The 20,235-nt window shown below is 41.0% G+C and overlaps 1 protein-coding gene across 1 annotated transcript in view; it reads right to left on the bottom strand.

Moving 5' to 3' along the window:
* Nucleotides 1-20,235, bottom strand: part of SGK1 (serum/glucocorticoid regulated kinase 1) — an 81,001-nt gene that overhangs the window by 21,887 nt on the left and 38,879 nt on the right. The window contains exon 3 of the mRNA XM_032983194.2: nt 7,606-7,681. Coding sequence (XP_032839085.1) covers nt 7,606-7,681 — 76 coding nt within the window. The remainder of the gene's footprint in view (nt 1-7,605; nt 7,682-20,235) is intronic.

The following is a 20,235-nucleotide window of genomic DNA, read 5'->3' as shown; positions in this document are numbered from 1 at the left end:
GCAACATGGGCACATTCCCAATTTCAAGGTCACTTTTAGAAACAACAGCAAAAAATACAGAAAATTATAGCAACTGAGTATTTTCCTTTTTCTGTGGGGGCATCATTCAATATGGCCTTTTTAATTAGTTTGTTGTTTTTTTTTTTTTTTTTATAACCACTTCTTTAAATTTATTTAAATGCCTATAAAATACATAGCAATAGTTCTCCTTGGGCAGGAGCCAAGCAATCCAAACAGACAGCCAGGAGACTCCTGATACTCAGCTTCTCTTCTGTGCCACATTTTCCTCGAGCTTTTCTCTATTAATCTTGCAACAACCCATGCTTCTGTGTGATTTATAGCTTAGCTGCATAACTGCACAAAAAGGTTGTGGATGATGCCCCTTGTTTTGCTCTTCAAAAATATAACACTCGCCTGTAAGTCCTGGAGTTCTTTTCACTGGCAAGACTCCAGGTAAGAGGGCTTTCCATTGGCCTTGCCAGCCAAAATGTGGATCACTGCTCAGGAAACAGGACCTCAAACAGAATATAGCTGCAGTTTGGATACTGTCTGGAAAAAACATGGTGGTGAAGGAAATGTTAGAGAAAGAGAAAAGGTCAAATCTGGATATCCTTCTGGCACCAGGGAGAGTAAGGGATGTGGTGCCTCCTTACTCCTCTTCTGTTTTGTCTGGTGGCCTCTTTTCTATCCTCTTGCCCTCCCTTGCCTTCATCCCCCACCACTGCACCAGGGCAGCAGTCCCTCTAGAAATCTCATCTACCGCCACACTTGGGAAGAAAGCCCTCCAGGGGCCTGGCTTGGCTAATTTGGTGCTGGCCTCCTTCACCATATTCTGTCATATGTCAGGCACCAGATTTATAACTCAACAGAACAAGACTCTAATTTAAAAAAATTAAAAAAGGATTAAAAAATACAATTACTTAGCTCTGTGTTCTATCTGTCTGGGCTCCCCAAGACAATGGGACTCTAAGGACAATCACATAATGTAGGGCTTGAAACAAGGACAGAAAGGTATAGAGGGTATTGAGGAATCCCCACCACTGAAGGATTTTAGGAAGTTAAACCCAGCTCATCTGGCCTTCCTTTATAGTCAGTGGAGAGAAAAGGACACAGATAAGGACTGATGCTTTTCCTTAGACAGGAGTTCTTTTGTAGGTCAGGAAAATGGTGGCTGTTGCTCCACTCATTGCCACAAAAACCAGTGTGACAACCTGTGATACCAGCACCCCCTTTGCAGAGGTCTCAAGTCAGGTGAGATTATGGTTTTGGTTTGTATTTAAGAAAAATTCTTCAGAGCTATGACTACTGGGAATGCAATTTTTCACCACAGATCTTCCAAATTGCAGCATCCGAGCCACCACGGAGCCCTGCTTGCTGCCTGGCACTGATGGCTGCAGATGGACACGAGGCTGTCCTGCAGGTAAATATGCAATGACTTCACATGCCTTCAACCTAGACTGTTACATTTCCTTTTTAGTGTAAGTTCAGTATGACACATAGAGAGACATTAGCTGCAATTAAGCTCTATTAGACCTTTGATCTGCTACTATGTTGTAGTGTATAAATGAATACATTAAAAGAAAAATAAAACGTGAAATAATTATCTTCTGTAAGATGCAAAGCTGAATTTCAAGCTGTGCCTTTGGAGCAGTTTCATCACATTTTTAATTGAGCTAGCTTTTGTGTCAGGAAAAAGAGCTTTATGGGAAAAGTAGAACAAAAGCTGATGTTTCATTAAACTGAGAAATGCCATCAGTTTGAAATTGTAATCTTTAAAACTTGTGTATTAGGAAATCAAATTACCAAATTGTTAGGTTTGGGGAAGTAAAAGCTTAGTTTTTTCAAAAAGACACACACTGGCAAAAGAAGTACCAAGGCTGGTTTGGAGATCAATTTTATATAATGATGTGTTGAAGGGACAGAATTAGCCAAGTAGGATGGTCAGCTGATACGTAAAAGTGAGAAAAAAATGACCATCCTGGTAATCAGTCTGAAAAACAAACTCCTGTTTTCCACAGCCAGCTGAATCAGATTGGCAGTTTCCTTGCAGAGGGGCACTGGCTGACTCCTCTGCTCTGTACCCAACGCAGAGGTGGATGGCAGAGCAGGGGGAGCGGGGAGAGCAGGGCTGAGGGCAAGGGCTGGCTCAATGGGGCGATTCTCCCACTCCAGCGAAGTCACCCCAAGGAGCTTTGTATGGGGAGCAGGCAATGCTGTGCTTCTGCATTTTGAACAAGGGTATGGTTAGGAATTATGTTTCTGCTTCCAGTCCTCACAGATGGCAAAGAGCACTGAATCTAGGGCTGTCTGCTCCCAAACAGGGGGGGCACATGTCCAGTTTTTTTCAGTGTGAACTCCGCAGGTACAGAGTAAAGCTTTCTGGCACTCCTAAACAAGAGTATCCATCCATACAGGACTTCAGAGGATTCTTCCTGGGCTCAAAATTTACACTGAACTGTGAAATAGCGTGGTGCCAGCCAAGTAAGCAACAGGTCTCAAGGAGGCTCTTCTTTTCTTAAGGAGGAGAAAGGAGAAAGAATGGCTTTTATTGTCCCTTCAGGATTTTGTACATAAACAAAATGCCTTACATCTACAGTGTGAGATTTCTGTTGTTTTGTTATTGTTGTCGTTGCTTTGTTTTGCTTTGGTTTTTAGGGGGTTTGTTTTGTTTTGTTTTGTTTTGTTTTTTTACAGTGTGCTCTTTGGCTATACAGACATATCATGGTTTGCAGTGCAATCTGCAGAAATGTATAAAAAGGAGCTGCAAGATGAGGTGCAACACCTAGGGAAAATCTCCAGAAAATGCCCCAATTATTACATTTCTGTCTCTCTGGCTGCTGTTTCCTTGAGACACCATATATTCTCATGTAGAAGGGGACAATCTCACTGCAAAAGGAGATCTCCCCATGAATATGCTCTGCAGGTAAACTGTCAAAAAATGAAATTATGCCTTAGCGTTCTACTCTTCTCTCCTCACTATGTTCAAGGGGCCTTTAACTTCAAAGTGTAGTTGAGGACATTAAATTATCAATGTTATCAAGTGCATTGAGCCTGGAAAATCAACAGACTGATTATCTGTTGCTTTTCTTCTTGGGTAACCACTGATATCTGCCAGAGTGGATACCATGGTAGGTGCAAAATGATATAAAATCTTTGCAGAAGCATTGTGCAGAGATTTGGGCTAGGTAGCAGGTGCAAATACATGAAAAAGGTAATTTTTTCTTCAATTTTTTCTTTAATTTAATTTCTTTTTCTTTCTTTCTTTCTTTCTTTCTTTCTTTCTTTCTTTCTTTCTTTCTTTCTTTCTTTCTTTCTTTCTTTCTTTCTTTCTTTCTTTCTTTCTTTCTTTCTTTCTTTCTTTCTTTCTTTCTTTCTTTCTTTCTTTCTTTCTTTCTTTCTTCTTTCTTTCTTTCTTCTTTCTTTCTTTCTTTCTTTCTTTCTTTCTTTCTTTCTTTCTTTCTTTCTTTCTTTCTTTCTTTCTTTCTTTTTCTTTCTTTCTTTCTTTCTTTCTCTCTTTCTCTTTCTCTCTCTCTTTCTCTCTTTCTCTCTTTCTCTCTTTCTCTCTTTCTTTCTCTCTTTCTTTCTCTCTTTCTTTCTCTCTTTCTTTTCTTTTCTTTTCTTTTCTTTTCTTTTCTTTTCTTTTCTTTTCTTTTCTTTTCTTTTCTTTTCTTTTCTTTTCTTTTCTTTTCTTTTCTTTTCTTTTCTTTTCTTTCTTTTCTTTTCTTTTCTTTTCTTTTCTTTTCTTTTCTTTTCTTTTCTTTTCTTTTCTTTTCTTTTCTTTTCTTTTCTTTTCTTTTCTTTTCTTTTCTTTTCTTTTCTTTTCTTTTCTTTTCTTTTCTTTTCTTTTCTTTTCTTTTCTTTTCTTTTCTTTTCTTTCTTTTCTTTTCTTTCTTAGTACTGAGTTTCTACCCCTCATGGTGAAATATGATCCAAACTCTAAAGCCTCAAAATAAAAAATCCACCATGTAAAAGTGTGGGGAGGAAGACAGAGAAAGGAGAGGGCACATTACCTCATCAGTGTTGAATGTCTGAGATGATAGTAATACTATGTCTAATGTTGAAATGCTGGTTTGAATGAGTGCTATAGGTGTAACAATGAGAAATAATATTTTGGAAGCAGACAAGGTTTAGGAAAACACTCTGTTTCGTACCCTGCAGACAAAATGACTGAGAAGGATCTCAAATAACTTTGGTAAAACTGGTTGAGTAAATACTGTAGGTTTCATTATCAGTGATGAAAATCATTAATATAGAACTTTTCTGTATGAAGGTCAAAAATCACACAGAGCTGAGCTCTTGAACTGCAATATTTGGGGCCAGAGACAGCTGCTTTCCTCCTGGTGTGAGCAGTATGTTGCACAAGTGCTCACTGCTCAGACCACAGTAATTCTGTGCTGGATAGGCAAGTGGCACTACCAGCTCAGTTGCGAGATGCTGTAGTGAAATGAACTGAGTAGACAAGAACAGAGGACTGAAAATGAAATGGCTGCTAATGTGAACAATGTGGCAAACCTAAATCATTCCAAAATTATGAATCCAGACAATGTCCCCAAGTTACAAAATTTGTTTACACACCATTTTAAAGTGAAAATAATCAATGGTAAATTTGTCTTTCTTGCTCTCTGGTTTCAGAGCTTCCAGGTGCTAATCACAATTTCACATTTTATCTTCAGCCACAAAGATTAAGTATTTAAACACTCATTGCAGTCTCTTAGGTCAAGCAGGTAGGGATATGTAAAGCAAACTTGAAATATCATGAGACTCATCATCAAGTGGCAAGAATTGGCAAGACTGCTATAAGCCTGGCACTGCAAACAAAAGGCTTTAAGTATCACACGGTTTTGAGTTTTATTTATTAGGCACTTCAGATCCAAATTATTCAAAATTTGAGATAAACAGTGTAGAAAAGTAAGAGCTGCTTCTTGTTAACAATGTATCTTTGAGCTCAATTAATGTGTGGAAATGCAAAGCATTGTAGGGATGGTTTCCCAGCTTCTGTGATTTGCCTGTTGCATTGGCACACTGGTGCAGGGAGAATATTTCCCTGTGTGGTTTAAGAGCTGATGGAGCTCTGATGAAGGCAGTGCTGTATGTGAAGAATGGATAGCAATGTCCTTTTTGATGTGACACTGTTTAATGTTATACGCAGTAATTCCAGATAATCCAGTGGTAGAAACCATAGATGGTGGAGCTTTGCTTTTGTTTCCATTTACTTTTCAAACCCAAGAGATACATTATATGTATTTATATAAGATACATAATGGGATAATTCTGTAAAAGTTAGCCATGGTTTGAGTCTGTAGACAGTTCACATACTTCTTTCAAAGGTCACAGGCAGCTTCAGACAACTGATCCTTCATTAAGACAGACAGATCTTTGATAAAGCTTCTAAAGATAGTTTGGAGAAATTATTTTAAAAGTTCTTTCTCATGGTGATATCCTGCCTCTTCTTGCTTCTCATCCTCTGACCTAGGAGTTATTTTGCCTGTTGCAACCATCCCCAAGGACACCCAATTTTGTCATGTAAGCACAGCACAAAATGGCTGAGTCACAAGACTCACTCTGTAGCCCAAAGCAATGCAAGAGGTCAAGCTTTTCCTTCAAAGCAGTTTAAGTCCTCTGGTGTATTCAAGAACCAGTGTGTAACTAGAATACAAATATACTACTTTAGTCCTGATTGACGGGATTATGCAGGTACCAAATAGGATTAACTCTGATTGCTGTTGTAGAAACCTGGAAAGAAACATTGCTTTAGCCCTCTAATGGCATTTTTACAGATGCCTAAGAATTGGCTACCCAGTTCCTTATGGTGAAGCAGTTAGGGTTTAATCAAGCTCAATTAACTGATACGGTGAAGTACTTGTTAAATGCTTCTTAGGTAGAACCACTGGAAAACATATGAAAATCAAAGGTGATTTAAGATGTTATCCTAAATGTCCATGCTCAGCCAGTCACTGCAGTCTCACACCAAGGGAAGCATTTAGGGCAGTTGTGTCATGTCAGAAGAGCCCTAAAACTTCATCTACCCTGGGACTAGGTCTCAGATTAGTAAAGCATGAACACTTTTTTTGCTTTAACTGAAATTAGCCTGGATACCTAATCAACCCACATAAGAAAAAACAGCATACCCATCCCATCACCACCAACAAGAAATGGATGCTAAATACTGTATTTTTGACCGGGTCATTCCTCATATCTGGTTTCATATGTAGCCAGCTCTGGATATAGCTGAGAGGCCAATTACTTCTGGTAGAGAAGAGAGGGCAGGAACAAGCAGGAGGGACATTTAGAGCCCTCGCACTGCTTGTGCAGCTGGTAGAGGGGTAAAGCAGATCACTGGCCTATTGCACTTCAGGCAGAAGAAAGCACTGCTCCGATTAGTTAAACCAGTGGAGATACCCTGTGTGGACTCCTACATTTTAGAAAAAAGTGTATGATGGCTATAGCTAACATTGCTTAGGAATCAGCATAACCTGCAACGTTCACACACCACAGTGAGATCTCACAAAGGAGTGAGAATGTTTAGTTAATTAAATGTATTTCTAAACTTGTTTCATAAAAGTTTATCATCTAGATCAGCATTTAACCTCTACGCGTAGAAGCCAAGACTGGTTATAGGTCAGGTGAATTAACCAGGAGCATTAAGCATTCAAAATCAAAGCAAGGAAGTGAAAGATTTCCGCCTAATGGGGACAGAGGCTTCTGGGATGTTTCCCAGGGGGACAGCTGCAAAATGGCAAAGAGAGCAGGAAGAGAATCCCCAAACCATTCAAGTGAAATCTGCCTCAGGATCTGACAGCTACTTGTCATGCTAGAAGCCATTTGTGTTTACTGGGACATTTGCGCTGTGTAGCCACAGCATTTTGGGGGGCATTTTTTTTCTTGGCTTAAATGCAGTTCTGACATGTCATCCAACCACAGCACCAACAGTCTAAACTAATCTGGTACACTTTTCATTTGTAAAAAAGATCTCAGTTTATGATAAATCCAAGAGAAGTAAAGACAAACAAAGCACAAACCACCACCACCCCCCTTCAAAAAGCAAAATCCCAAGACAGAAAGGAGACAGTAAGAAGAACGTGCATGAACTCAACATACTCAGTTTATTCTATCTACGCTAAAAATAATGAGGCTTCTCATGTGCACAGCAGTTGTGTCCTGGGTTCTCCTGTGTACAGACCAGGGGTCACTGAGTGGCCCTTGAACTTACTCACAGGACCCTTGGTGGTAGCTAACAAGAGCTCTGCTCACATAGCAGATCAATGCCAAAATGTGGCTGACAGCTTATTAAACAGATCTGCTATAATACGTTTGTTTCTCCTCATTATGCCACGGCATAATTCCTCAGGAGCCTTTGTGCAGCACACTGTGCACTGCAGCCGTCCTGCACGCCAGTGAGTTGTTGTTGCTGTTGTTGCTGTTGTTGTCGCCCAGCAAACACTCGGTGGGTGAGAGCCTACGTCTCGTTTTGACATGAAAAACATCCTTCAGTTGAGCTTGGCGTTGGGACAAAGCACTTCAGCCCCGAATAAAGGCGCATCAGAAGCCGAGAGCTCTGCCCGCTCGGCCCCCGCGCCGCCCCGGCCCGCCGCGCGCTGCCCGTACCTGCCTCCTCGCCGCCCCAGAGGGGCCTGGGCTCGGGCTTGGGCAGTGACTCTCCTTTGCTGTGGGGCTCCTTCGTCTGAAAAACAGAGGGAACACATCAGGTCATGAGAGCTTTCTATTGTGCTGGGTTATTGCTTTACAACACTTAAGACCAAAATAATTTTCCATCCCAAGAAAATGTGCCGGGCGGCAGTGCAAGGCCCCTCTCCAGCTGTTGCTATAATCAGGGGCAAACTTATGAGGTGCCAGATACTACGATCTTCCAGAAAATAAAAGGTCTCTGTGATTCACTCTGCTTTGAATTGCATTTTTCCATTCAAAGTGTGTGTGTTGATTCTACACCCGTGGACCGGATGGTCAGACCTGTTCTCCTCCCTGGCCCTGCTGAGGTAGGGGAAGGGAAAGGAAATGGCAGGCAAGGTCCCAGTGGTGCTGTCCTCTGATGTGGGCCTGTTTGCAGAGAGCCACTTTGCCCACTCTTTCACCCAGGGCAGGGACAGCCTTAGTGGGGATAGGATTTGAGGTATGGCATGCACAGGTGTAATCCCTCCACATATCCTTCTGTATCAGCAATGGGGGAGCTATTGACCCCTATTCACCTCCCTGATTAACACTTTATCCTCATCACTGCTATTACAGTGCATCTAACTGCTTGCCCTCTGGACCCCTCTTACTCACCCAAGAGGCTTGGACCAGAGCTGAGCAAGAATTTGGGAGAACTGGGAGTGTGACTGTCCTTTGGCACCACTTTCATAAGGGTGCTAGCTGCTGGTATCAGTGGTGCTGCTTCTGGGTGACTGAGTGTGAGGGTGAAGTCAGTCAGCAGGGTAACACATTTACTAACCCTGTCTATCCTGAAGTTCTTCCCAGGGTTTCCATCCCCCTGAAATGCTACATCCTGCATCAGGATGGGAAGTAGCAGCCAAATGGCAAATAAGGTGCTGCAGAAGAACAAGGTAAAGGATCCCCACTAGAATCACTGCACAGGCTTTTGGCAAAAAGTTTTGGTGTCCAAAGACGGGACAAATTTTCTTGCTAATATCAAAACTTAAGTGCTGCTTCATACAAATGCATTGTTCTCAAAGTCTGCAGTCCTGAAGGATTAAAGAGTTTATCAGCATGAGTCTGGGGCTCTGGTGAGTCACTGGAGTAGAATTTTCAGCTCTGATGTTCTTTGTGTTTTCAGTTTAAGAAATGCTTTCATTCAAAAGATTCCCAACTCAAATGGCAACTTCATCCACTGTTACACACATTCCAAAGAGGTGTGAAGCTGGCTGGAGGATGCACAAGGCTGCAAATCATTGAAAAGGTGGCTCACTTTTCTGATGGGATATTTCTGACTACCTTTAATCAGGAGATTAAGCACATGAAGAATAACAAGAAGGGAATAGGCATTCAGGACAGCCACTGTGAAGCTCTGTGATTAAAGAGCTGGAGGAACTGTAGGAAAACAGCAGCATGGGAATAGAAAGTAAGTGTGGGATGAAGGGGGGGAAGGAGAGAAAGTGCTTAGTTTGATGCATTCCAGGCAGAACTGTGATTATGCCCAGAAGAATACAAGCTCAGAAAACACAGGGAAAAGCATTTAAGAAAAAGCACACACTAGACATGGATCTGTCCCTACAGAAAAGCACATCTTTATGTATGTGCAAAACAGTATATGACAGAGCTACTGAGTCAAGGACGGAAGTGTAATGTCCACAATATCCATGAGCAATAAAAGGTTGAATGTCAAAAGCTGCAAACCCTTAACTCTGTTCCTTAATGGAGTCCAGTAAAAAGGGAAACTCTCAACCACCCTGCCATGAAACAAGAGGCATCGCAGCCAAAGTTCTGCAAAGGTAAAGGTCTGGGAAGTTGTACAGATGGGCCACATGCAACAAATCCCAAGGAAGCAAATTTATACTAAACAGGTACTAGAGAGGAACAGAGCAGAAGGGAGGCTACTGTTACTAAAACCAGTGACTCCCAGGAGGATCATACGCATGGCCCTCCCTCACCTCATGCACACACAGTGTCGTGCGTGTACAACTAAGGTCAATGAAGGCTTTCATCAAGGGGCCTGAAACAACATCTTATCCATCAACTGATAGTTGCTCTGGGTCAGAGTTGAGGTGCACATTTGTACCCGCCAACAGAAGGAGGGCTCACAGCAGAAGCCTGGGTTTGCACTGACACTGCAGCAGCATCACCCTTGTGTGTCTCATCCCAGGTTAATGCCAGCAAGTCTCAGAGCTGAGAACAAGCTCACTGCACCCCAGAGCGTGCCAGTCTTCAGGGCCACAGCTGGTAACACTTCTGTATCTTGCAGCAGTGGTGGGAAGGTAAAAGCATTAAAACTTGTGAAACACAGAGAATACCAGTGACAGAAGTCACATAAACAGGTAGGAAATGTGGTTTAAAACAGCTGGTGGATCTCCTATGGCCCTAAGCATGCCCACATTTATTGTATATGATATTGTTAACAAATACATCCATTCCAATAATTTTGCTTCTCTGTCTTTTTTCTCCTTTAATTGCTTCACAATTATCTGTGTTTACAGTGGCACTTTAGTCATGCATTCCATTTTTATGTCTATGCTGCTGTTTCAATTGAGGTTATCAAAAAGTGAGGCATCCTTAAGGAGAACCCACTTGTGTGCAGGATGTTTCTTTTGTATGTCTTCCTGGATTATTTTCACATATTACCAATTCAACTGAATAATCCATTATCTGAATATGGGATTTTCACATGAAGTATAGGTGTTGTTGATTTTCATGTCTGAACGTGAGAAAAAGTACAAGGCCACCATATATACAGAATAAAAAGTGTTTTGCAGGTTCTTCTTTTTTAAGTTATTTTCCCCCTTTCTAATAGTTGCACTGAAAGAGTTTTGCTTTTTGTTTGTGAGAGTGAATAAGCTTATCATGATGCTTGTAAAATGCTGGATTAAGTCTGTTTCCTAGCTAACATTGCTCAAGCCTAAAGTTCAATGAGAAGAAAGAAGACAAATAGTTTAATGGTAGTGGCCAAGTCTTTGTGCTAGCTGAGTACACTTAAGCCACAGCAGATAAGACCTCAGCAGGTCAAATATTTTAAAACAGTATCGATACACTAGTGACTCAGTGTAGAAAACAGCACATTCTTTCATCTGATGAAGCAGTTTCTCCCTTCCCACGTTTCTTGTACGCCAATAATGTGACCCCAAAAGGCCAGCCACCGTGGTGAGTGGGACTGCTCCCTCTAAACCTTGCCCTAGGAGTCAGCTGTGGAAAAATACAGGCTCCAATTTGCAAGAGGTAAACCATGTTAGAGTGTCTATCTCCAAAGCAGAGGTTAAAGGCACTAAACTATGTTTTGGGATTACTCGAATCTCAGTGCCACTGGGAAAAGATAAAGGGAAGTAGAAGTCAGAAGTTCATATGTCAGGGCAAGCAACATTTGACTTGAAATACTGATTTTTGCTAAAATTAAGTGCTTTATAAATTTTATACGAGCATGATGTTAATTGCATGATCCTGCTTTTTGTTTTAGAAACAGCAAAAAGACAAGAGCCTTCATAAATGCTTAATAAAGTAGCAGCTACTTCACTTCCTTCTCTACTTTTGACCTAGGCACACGGTTCTCTTCAGCTGCAGCACCTCTTGATGTCCTCACCCTGGAGGCTGCTCTTAAAAGACTGGAAAAAGAGACAAGGTAGGCAGATTGGCTGCCTGTTCTTGCAAAGGCTAGTGTAGGCCAGGGAATGGGAAAGGATGTTGAGGTTCAATTATCTGATGAGATACTCTGAAAAAGCTCATCTTACTCATGTCATCCAGCATGGGGACCATTGAGGATATCCAGACATTTATACAAGTGCCTCTGTCCCATTGTGAGAGCTCCAGATGAGCTGGGACCTGGAGGAATTGTTTTCTTCATTGCTGTAATGTGGGCTCCTCGTTGCTCCACTGAATGCAGCAAGGTGCCGTGGAGGGACCCCCCCACCAAAAAGAGAGAAAGGAAGAAGCATAAAGAAGACCTAATGGGACTGCTGCTATGCTTAGCATTTAGCCAGTCCTCACCTGCTCTGCTAAACCAAGAGCCAGAGAAATGTGATTTGCCTCATTCATTGCAAAGGCAATTTAAACTCTGAAGCCTAATTTACACATCAACATTGTTAATTATTTCATTGCTGAACATCTTAACAGAAAGAGCTCATTAATGGCTGCATATTCTGTTCACTTGAAAGGACATCAATACCAGCAGTGGAAGCAGAATACATTATCTAGACTAAATACTACTGCCACTTTGTATTAAACAGAAAAGATGTTGCTCACAGATAGAAAATGATACTCATTTATTAACATTATTTGCCTTCACTGCTGTTTTGTCAAGTCCTATAGAGGATCTGCCTTATTCAGCAAGACACAGCCTTGGGATCCAGTATATTTTTGTTACTGGGATGACAGTGAGTATCCTGTTTTCACTTATGTTCTCAATTATCCAAATAAGTCACTGAATTCTTTATAACACTTAACATATTCAATTTTACAGTTTTGTTCCTGTAGACAATCTCTTCCAATGAAGACAATATCAGGATGTGGCAGGGCTGAGTATACATTAGCTCTGTGTATTGTGTTTGTGAAATGCTCACCTAAAGTGAAGAGAATCATAAAGCTGATGATGTTAAAATGTCTATATTCAGGCTTTAAAGCTAATTATCCATTGCAATGAATGGGATCCATCCACCTTTCTCTTGGAGCAACTGTTTCAGCACTGCTGGTCTCAGCAGTGTTAGCTGAGCCAAGGTCCTAGGCAGCTGCCAAAAGACTAGCACCATGCCTAGTGCTCAGGAAGGGCTTCCACCACTTCTAGTGACCACAGTCATCTGCAGATTCTGAAATTAGAGGAGACTGGACTGCCCTGTGCTGGTCTTCAAAGCAGAAACCCCAGGTGACTCTGAAATAGGAAGATGCCTAGACCAGGACATGGCTATTGTAGTTTCTTACTGGCAGGTTCTCCCAGGCTGGCTGTGAAAGAATATTCAGAGGTTTACATAGGTGGAGCTCTAAAAAATGTGAGGACTCCAAGCTCTGCCTATGGATGGAAGAAGCACTGATACAGATTTCTGTAAAACCACCACAACTTGCAGTGGGTTTGGTTACGCTGCAACCAAGTCAACTTGAAGTACCATAATTAAGTGATATGCAAAGTGGAGAGAAGGCCATTGTCTGCATTTCGTGTGCTGCAATACTGTTTCTTCAGCAGGACTCTGCATCCTTGCACATCATCTCTGCAAGGGGCCCGAGCCCTAGGCACAACGGACTGCAGAATCTCATAGCTGCAAGCACAGCTCTCTAGATTATTACTACTATAAACACACAACATGTGCTATTTAAGATGCCTGTCTACATTTTTGTTCTTTTCTGGGCCTCAGAAGTATTCAGCCTACACAAAGTCCCATGTTTGAGTTATAAGGGTCAAAAACTATATGCTTTATAGACAGGCATCTCCTGGTATCCTAGCAGAAGTCATCATAATTTCTGAAGAGATTTGCATCCAGGATGACTCCAGCTATAAGCCTCACTGGCCCCAACACTGTTCCATGGGTGAAAAGAGCATGCATTTATTATTTCCACTTATTTTGGTCAATAATTTTAATCTTATTCCCTCACCCTTCAACTTCTCTCCTGATGCACTGCTTTGCAGATGGGCTGATCTTCCTTTTGTGGGAGATGTAAGTTTTCAAGGCCTGGAGATAAAACTGCATGCATCTGTATGAAAAAGGTCTCCCTTAGTAAGATGGGAAGAAGTCTGGACTAGAGCAGCATAGGCAGGAGGTGGCTTTCTTTATATCTCAGAAGAGGGTTGTCTAGCTTTGCAAAATACTTTTTTCTCCAGAACAGCCACAATATAGATACCTCAGTGGGATCTGAAGGATTCTCTTCTGAGGAAAAACTCTAAGAATGACAAGAATAATGTTCTTCAACTTCATTACTGATTTATTCAAATAATTTCCTATAACATTTTTGCTATATAACAAAAAAGCATTTGTCATAGGTGCTTGTTATTGTCCTCCATTCATAAAAGGACTCTTTTATTCAGGCTACAACTTAAATTTTCAATAAATAGCATGGCTTTGCCTTGGCAGCAGTCAAATTGTGGGAGACCTTATTATTTGTGACAATGTTTTGTACTGCTAAGATTATCAAGGAAGGGAGAATCAGATATTATTGCTGTCCTAAAAACTCAGTTAAAACAGAGCACAAAAGGCTGGCTTTGGATCTAATAGGTTTTGCATAAGATTTTGTGAAACCTGCAGCTGATCAGTACAGGTCCAAACTATTTGTGAATGGCTCCCGTCTAACCTGAAAAAAACATAACCCTCTTCCAGAGCTTCCTTGACCATTGCCAAATGACAGAAAATGCATCTGTCATCAGAAGGACAGACTGGGTTAACTGTGGTTCCCATGTGTTTTTGAACCAAGTGGACCATATCCCAGACCAAAGCCAAGCTCAGGGACATAACTGAACAACACTTTGTGTATCACAGCTTTTGTGATTCATTGCCTTCAACAGTGCAGGCCGGAGTTGTATTTAGTGATGCTGGGAAACAGATCTGTCTGAATGGGACAGGCTGATGTAACATGCTAAAGGACTGTGTGGTGGCTGGAAGGACAGGCACCCAGGGACAATGAAACTGCAAACTGTGTGGTTACTGAAAAAGTCCTTCCTCTTGAATAAAAAAAGTCATGGGGGAACAGCAGTGAAAATCAGCACTCTTCTTCCCTACACTTACATGAAATTTCACCTGTGCTTTATCTACAATAGAACTGCACCAGTACAAACAATGCATATAAATGTTATTTGTGCAGGAAAGGCCTTTTGGATTGATCATTATAAAGCAGTCAACAGCTTTTGTTATGCTCAAGTGGTGGAAATAAAAGAGCACTGAATAGCAAATAAAAAGAAACCCACATTTTTCTCTGGTAAATTCCTAGTTTAAAAATTAATTAAAGACAGAATATTAGATCCACGGCTTCTTACCTCAGATCTTGAAAGAGTTTGAATTAGGATTCAGATTCATACCTGTATTTTACTCCATTCAGCTAAATAGAAATCCAGAGGCCAAACCATGCTGAATGCAGATGAAATTCTGGTGCATGTGTGAATTCAGAGTTACAGTCACAATGTAGAGTCAGAATTAGCTGGTACAATGATCTTGTCTGATATTCTGCATAATGTGGCTACAGAATCTTGACAGATTTATGGCTACCTCACCCCCCTCACCTCTGGCATCATTTCATATCTGGTTTTGTGTTCAGGATTTCCAGTGATAGAAAACTCAACCTTTCTTGTATGAGTTATTTGTTCAACATTTTTATTCACTTTTTTTCTTATTGATTGCTCAGTCACAGGATACTTTCAAGTCTTTTCTTTGAAGAACTTTGTGTTACAAGTGCTCCTCCATCAGGGAGATATTTGTAGGCTATGGTCAAGTTGCCTCTCAAACTCATTTTTGATGAAGTCATCATAGCCCTTTCACTGAAGGTTAAGCAGTCTTGTATTTGGCACACGGAAAAAACACACAGAGTTAATACAAAGTAGCAAATAGAGCTATAAATTTGAGCCCTTGCAGTTGCCTCACAATAATTTATACCTATATCCTAAATCAAGTTCAGAAAAAAAAAAATCCTTTAATAACATTAGCTGTCTTTTGCAAAATAAGGCAAAGTGTTACAGAAACTGAGCTTGTGTCTAAACTATCAAAACCAGGATTTATTGTCATTTTCCTCTTTGTATGTAGATTTTAGTGGAACAATATAAAGACTACAATTTAACTATCACAAACAAACCAATGCATTATATCCTATAATAAAAGTGATGAACTGTTCCTGAAATAATTTTGAGTGTGAAGTTTAACTGTTTTAAGTGGCACAGTTGGAGTAAAAAAGTAGCTGTATGCAGAGCTGACTCAGCACTCACAATGAACAAGGTATGTTGATTAGAGAGGATAGAGCTTCCACATGTTCACAGGGTTCCCTGAAGCTGTGGATATCTTCCAAAACTCATAATATGCTTCCCTTTTTTCCAGGAATCAGTCTTAAAGTGTCATAGGACTGGACTTCCTGGTCCTTGCTGGCTCTAACCAGAGCAGAGTCATTCGGTTGTACATTATCTCACTCTCATCCACAAAAAAAGTCAGTGCAGGAAAATGAATGTTAACTGAATATACTTCAGGTTTCTTTTAAGATTTGGGCAAAGGTTGGGGTCAGTTCTCACTTTGCCTGAACTAGTTCTCTGCCCTGGGTGTTAAAGCCTCACAAATAATCAGTGACCCTTGCGTGCTCCCAGCTTGCTTTGAACTGCTTTTGGCCTGAGCAAGGAGCTTTTCTCCATGGATGAGCAAGTGTGATGTCTCAGCAACAAGCAGGTACCTACAGTGGCAGTTGTTCTCTGCCCATTTAGTCACATTGCACATATTTCCAGGGAGAAGATGCTACTGGATTTTGCTTTAGATACTAAGTACACTTACTGTGCAGGCAGTTTACTGACCCTCTAGACTATATCCTCACTCTGTCCTAGGCACTAGTATAGAAACCTAGTTGCAATATTGTATTGTTCTCTATTTTTCTGTATGTGGGAAGAAATAAAATCAGTGAACACCCGTGAAGTGATGGATGCCTTCCACAAGACAGAGACAATTGATAATATGTGGCATCTTGAAGTACTGTGCCTAAGGATTAATTGGATAATTATTATCTCCATTTTACAGATGGAGAATCTAAATAACAAAGAGTTTGAAGACTTGTTCAAACTTAAATCTCAGTTCAAAGAATCTGGAATAGTCTTTAGTTCCCAATCACCCAATTAATTTTCATGATGAAATGATATCCCCTAATACATTCTTACATAATTGTGACAATCAGTTTACACATACAGTGAGTTTTATACCAATGCAGAAGCCCTTTTTTCTGCATATTTTCTTGATGCTCATTAAGCACTTGGGGATCCTTTTTTCAAGGCTTGTAGTTCTGCCATGTATTCAGATATGAAGAGACTGAACTCAGTTAAGAGAGACAGTGGATCTCAAATCCCATCAAAAGAACTAACAAGCCATTGAAACTTCATGTATATGTGGTTTGCTCAGAAACAGGGGTAAATTACCCAGGGGCAGGGCTAAATTTGCTTCTGAATGATTACTTCTGTTGCAGCTTGATGCGAGGAGGTGAAGGGTAACAACTCCAATTGTGTGACTCCAGTTGTGTGCAGGGCCCATGCTGAGCCAGCTGTGATTCACAGCCATTGAGAGAAACAGGAGCAAGTTATCTGAGGGGTGCTGTGAATCCTATAGGTCTTCCTTGGACTGGTAGTGGTGAGGTTTCCAGTTCCAGCCCCAAATGTCACCACATCCTAACACCTTTTACAGTCCCTGTCCCTGGGCAGTGTCTACACCAGCAGTGATGGGGAGCTCTCTACAGACATCTCAATCCCTGTGTACAAGGGCGCTGGCTGGCACATCGTTTAATCTCTGAAACACAAACGTATTTATACAGAAAGAGGAGCAGATGTGCTTGACTGAAGAACAGAAGGTGAGGATGGTGGAGGAGCAGACAAGTATCTTGCCCCACCAGTAGCAAGTGTGGTGCACCCATCAACTGTCCTGCTGCATGGAGACTTCCATTTACATTGCCTGAGATGTACATACCCCGAGGAAGCCAAACAGCCTTTGCTATATGGACAACTTTGATGTCCTGCTGACTTTGAAGCATTGATATTTTTGTAATACTGCATTTCAGTGTCATGACAGCAAGGTCAAGCACATATTTTTATAAGAAAATATTATCTATTGTGCATGAATTAATATGCTATGCTTAGGTTTGATCCTTTTTTTTTTAATAGTACATGATTGTTCTCCCTTTCATTTTCCCTGCTAAGGAATCATTTGACCTGAAAATAAAAAGGAAATGAGGCTGGTCAGAAGCAAACAGTTTTTGGAGAGTCACTGTCTACCTGTTCTATACTTTAAATCATATTTCCATTAATTTCTGACAGCTCAATGACATAGCAAGGAACTGATCCTGTTCTCTGTTTAAGGCAACAGAAAATTTCATTCTGTTCACCTCTTGGGGAAAAGAAAAATGAAAGGACACATTCTAGCAGGCACAAGCAATAGTTTCATTCACAGAGAATGTGAAAAATGAATTGACATTTTAGCTGCCTGACCTCTGTTACAAACATCTGCAGGAAAAGAAAGAAAATTAACAAAATGTGTCCTTTTTTACTTAGGTTCATTTAAGGTTGCAATGTTAGTTGCATGCGTATTCAGAGAAAGAAATGAAGCAAATCTTTATTTCTGTCATTACTGTTGAGCTGTATAGGGGATATAAATGGATGTCTGCATAATGCCATCACTGTCTGGGCTGCATGTGCAAAACTTGAAATGGAATTGTATGCAACTATTACAAGCCCATGTTACTCTAAACCCACATTTTGCAAGAGGTGGTGGAGGTGGAGTGATACTGGCCTGATAAAGAGGGCAGTGATTGTTGTTAGCCATTTAGAAACAGGATTAGAAACTGAAACAACTAGAACAAATAGGCTATGGCTACATCGGGGGCATGATTAGCTCTTATCAGTGGGTTTCTTCTGGCTCTTGTGACAGGAGCCAGAAGTGGCTGAGTCGCTCATGTAGGTTAGATGAACTCTGTACGCAGCATATGTCCACTGCATCAAAACCAGTCAAGGAGATACCCCCCATCTGCCTAAAAATGGCTCGGTCCCGAGGAAGCTCCCAGCACTGGGGAGCGCAATGGGGTGGTGTACTCTCAGCACTGTGCCAGAAAATCTCTCATGATGTGGCCACAAAAGCACTTGTGACATCCTTTGAGTGACTTCAGTATGGGCTCACCCAATGTTAGCTATACTGGGATCATTTTCCAACACTTTTCTGAGTTGGCTAGCTAGGAAGCATAGGTACCCAGCATCCTATCCCTCCCTGCCCTTGTGGTCAGCCAACCTGGTTCCAACACAACACACACATATGTTAGTATAAACATATGTACATGTTGTCATTAAGACATGACTTGGGGATATTGCTGGTGTAGATAAACTAAAACTTCATTCTACCCAAGAAAAAAAATGAGGGACTTACTTAAGCTATAAAGTTCTATACAAACTTAGTTCTTATCTGGATTGATGTTGTTTACACTGGTCAGCCATGCAGCAATATCCAGTTTGGCTGGAACCTTGTTTAAATCAGATTTAAATCTAGTTACTTTGCTCCAGTTTCTACCCACAAGACAGGCTTAAAGGGAGGAATATATAGGGCCTGTGTGGTCCTTGCAGTCTGGCTTTGCATTTGCTAGAGGTCTTATCTCTGAACATTTCACAGTTTGATATTAGATGATGTGATTATTAACAAGACTTGATCTTTCACAACATGGCTGGCACATGGTGTCCAAAGGTTCAACGTAAAGGTTCAGTACTCCTTAATATGCAACTGCTTGCATGTCTGCTGAGCATATATGTTGCTCCATAGCCTGCCATGAGTCTTGAGGACTAAGGGAAGAACAAGGGGCATTTCAGAGTTTATTGAAAATCATGAAAGTACCAAAACAGGTATTTTGGATGTGTTTATACTTTCTCTTCCAAGTCACTTTATCTCTAGTCACAGTACCAAGAAAACTGGAAAATAATTAACACACTACTAAGTGTAAACAGTCATTGCAACTCTGGAAGGCATTTGCTCCCTTTTTCACAGTACAAGCATTCACTTGCATTCAGTTACCTGATCAGATGTGAGAATGCTGGTTGGTTATGCGCACTTTCATAGCTATGTGTCTCCCTGATGAAAGTTCCCAGTTGTGCTTAGAGAGTCAGAGATTCAGTTTTTCCATTCCTTCAAAAGATATGCACAGCATGCAGGTGGTCTTCTTTCCAGCTGTCCACAAAACTTTAAAGCAGATGTAGCATAACCAGTCTTCCATCATTATCACCGAGACCGTCAGCAGGATTAATTGATTTATGAATTGTGGCTTTGGTCCAAGAAGAGCCTATGTTTCTCCCCCAAAGCAACTGAAACAGCATTCTTAGTGAAATGATAGAATATGATCCTAACCCACCCAAATTTGGCAACAATCAAGTTGGAGCCAAGCAGATTTTGAGGTTGTGACAGAATTGAACAAGTCTGTTACCATCAGTCTCACCACAAGGCTGCTGCCAAGACACAGAAGATTCAAAGCTAAGTATACACAGGAGTTTCATTGAAATAAAAAAAAAATATTGACAAATGTTCTATGAAGGCATTGGCACATTTTTGTCCCCTAAAGTTCTTTGCAAAACTTAGAAAGGGACAACATCGTCTAAAGATCTGCTGACAGTTGGTTAAGGAAACTGGTATAGACTTCTGTATCTACACATATTACTATAGGCTTTATTTCCACTCTTTTCAGTGTTGCTGGAATGAAATGTGAGGAAGAATCAGGCTGCTAATGGGATACATGGCACTGATACAATCTGAGTTTTGCAGCAAGAGACTTGGAGAGTGTCCAAATTGCTTTTTTCCTGTGCTCCTCCAGCTATAGTCTGGGGCAATTGCTAGGTTCAGCACAGTCTTCAGCATATGCTAATGTGGTAAAAACACAGATTCACAACCTACAGCAGCAGTC

The sequence above is a fragment of the Tyto alba genome, unplaced genomic scaffold, assembly GCF_018691265.1.
Source record: "Tyto alba isolate M040663 unplaced genomic scaffold, T.alba_DEE_v4.0 Super-Scaffold_22, whole genome shotgun sequence".
Classification (NCBI taxonomy): domain Eukaryota; kingdom Metazoa; phylum Chordata; class Aves; order Strigiformes; family Tytonidae; genus Tyto; species Tyto alba.
The sequence above is the reverse complement of the archived record's forward strand: the minus strand, read 5'-3'. Positions and strand labels throughout refer to the sequence as shown.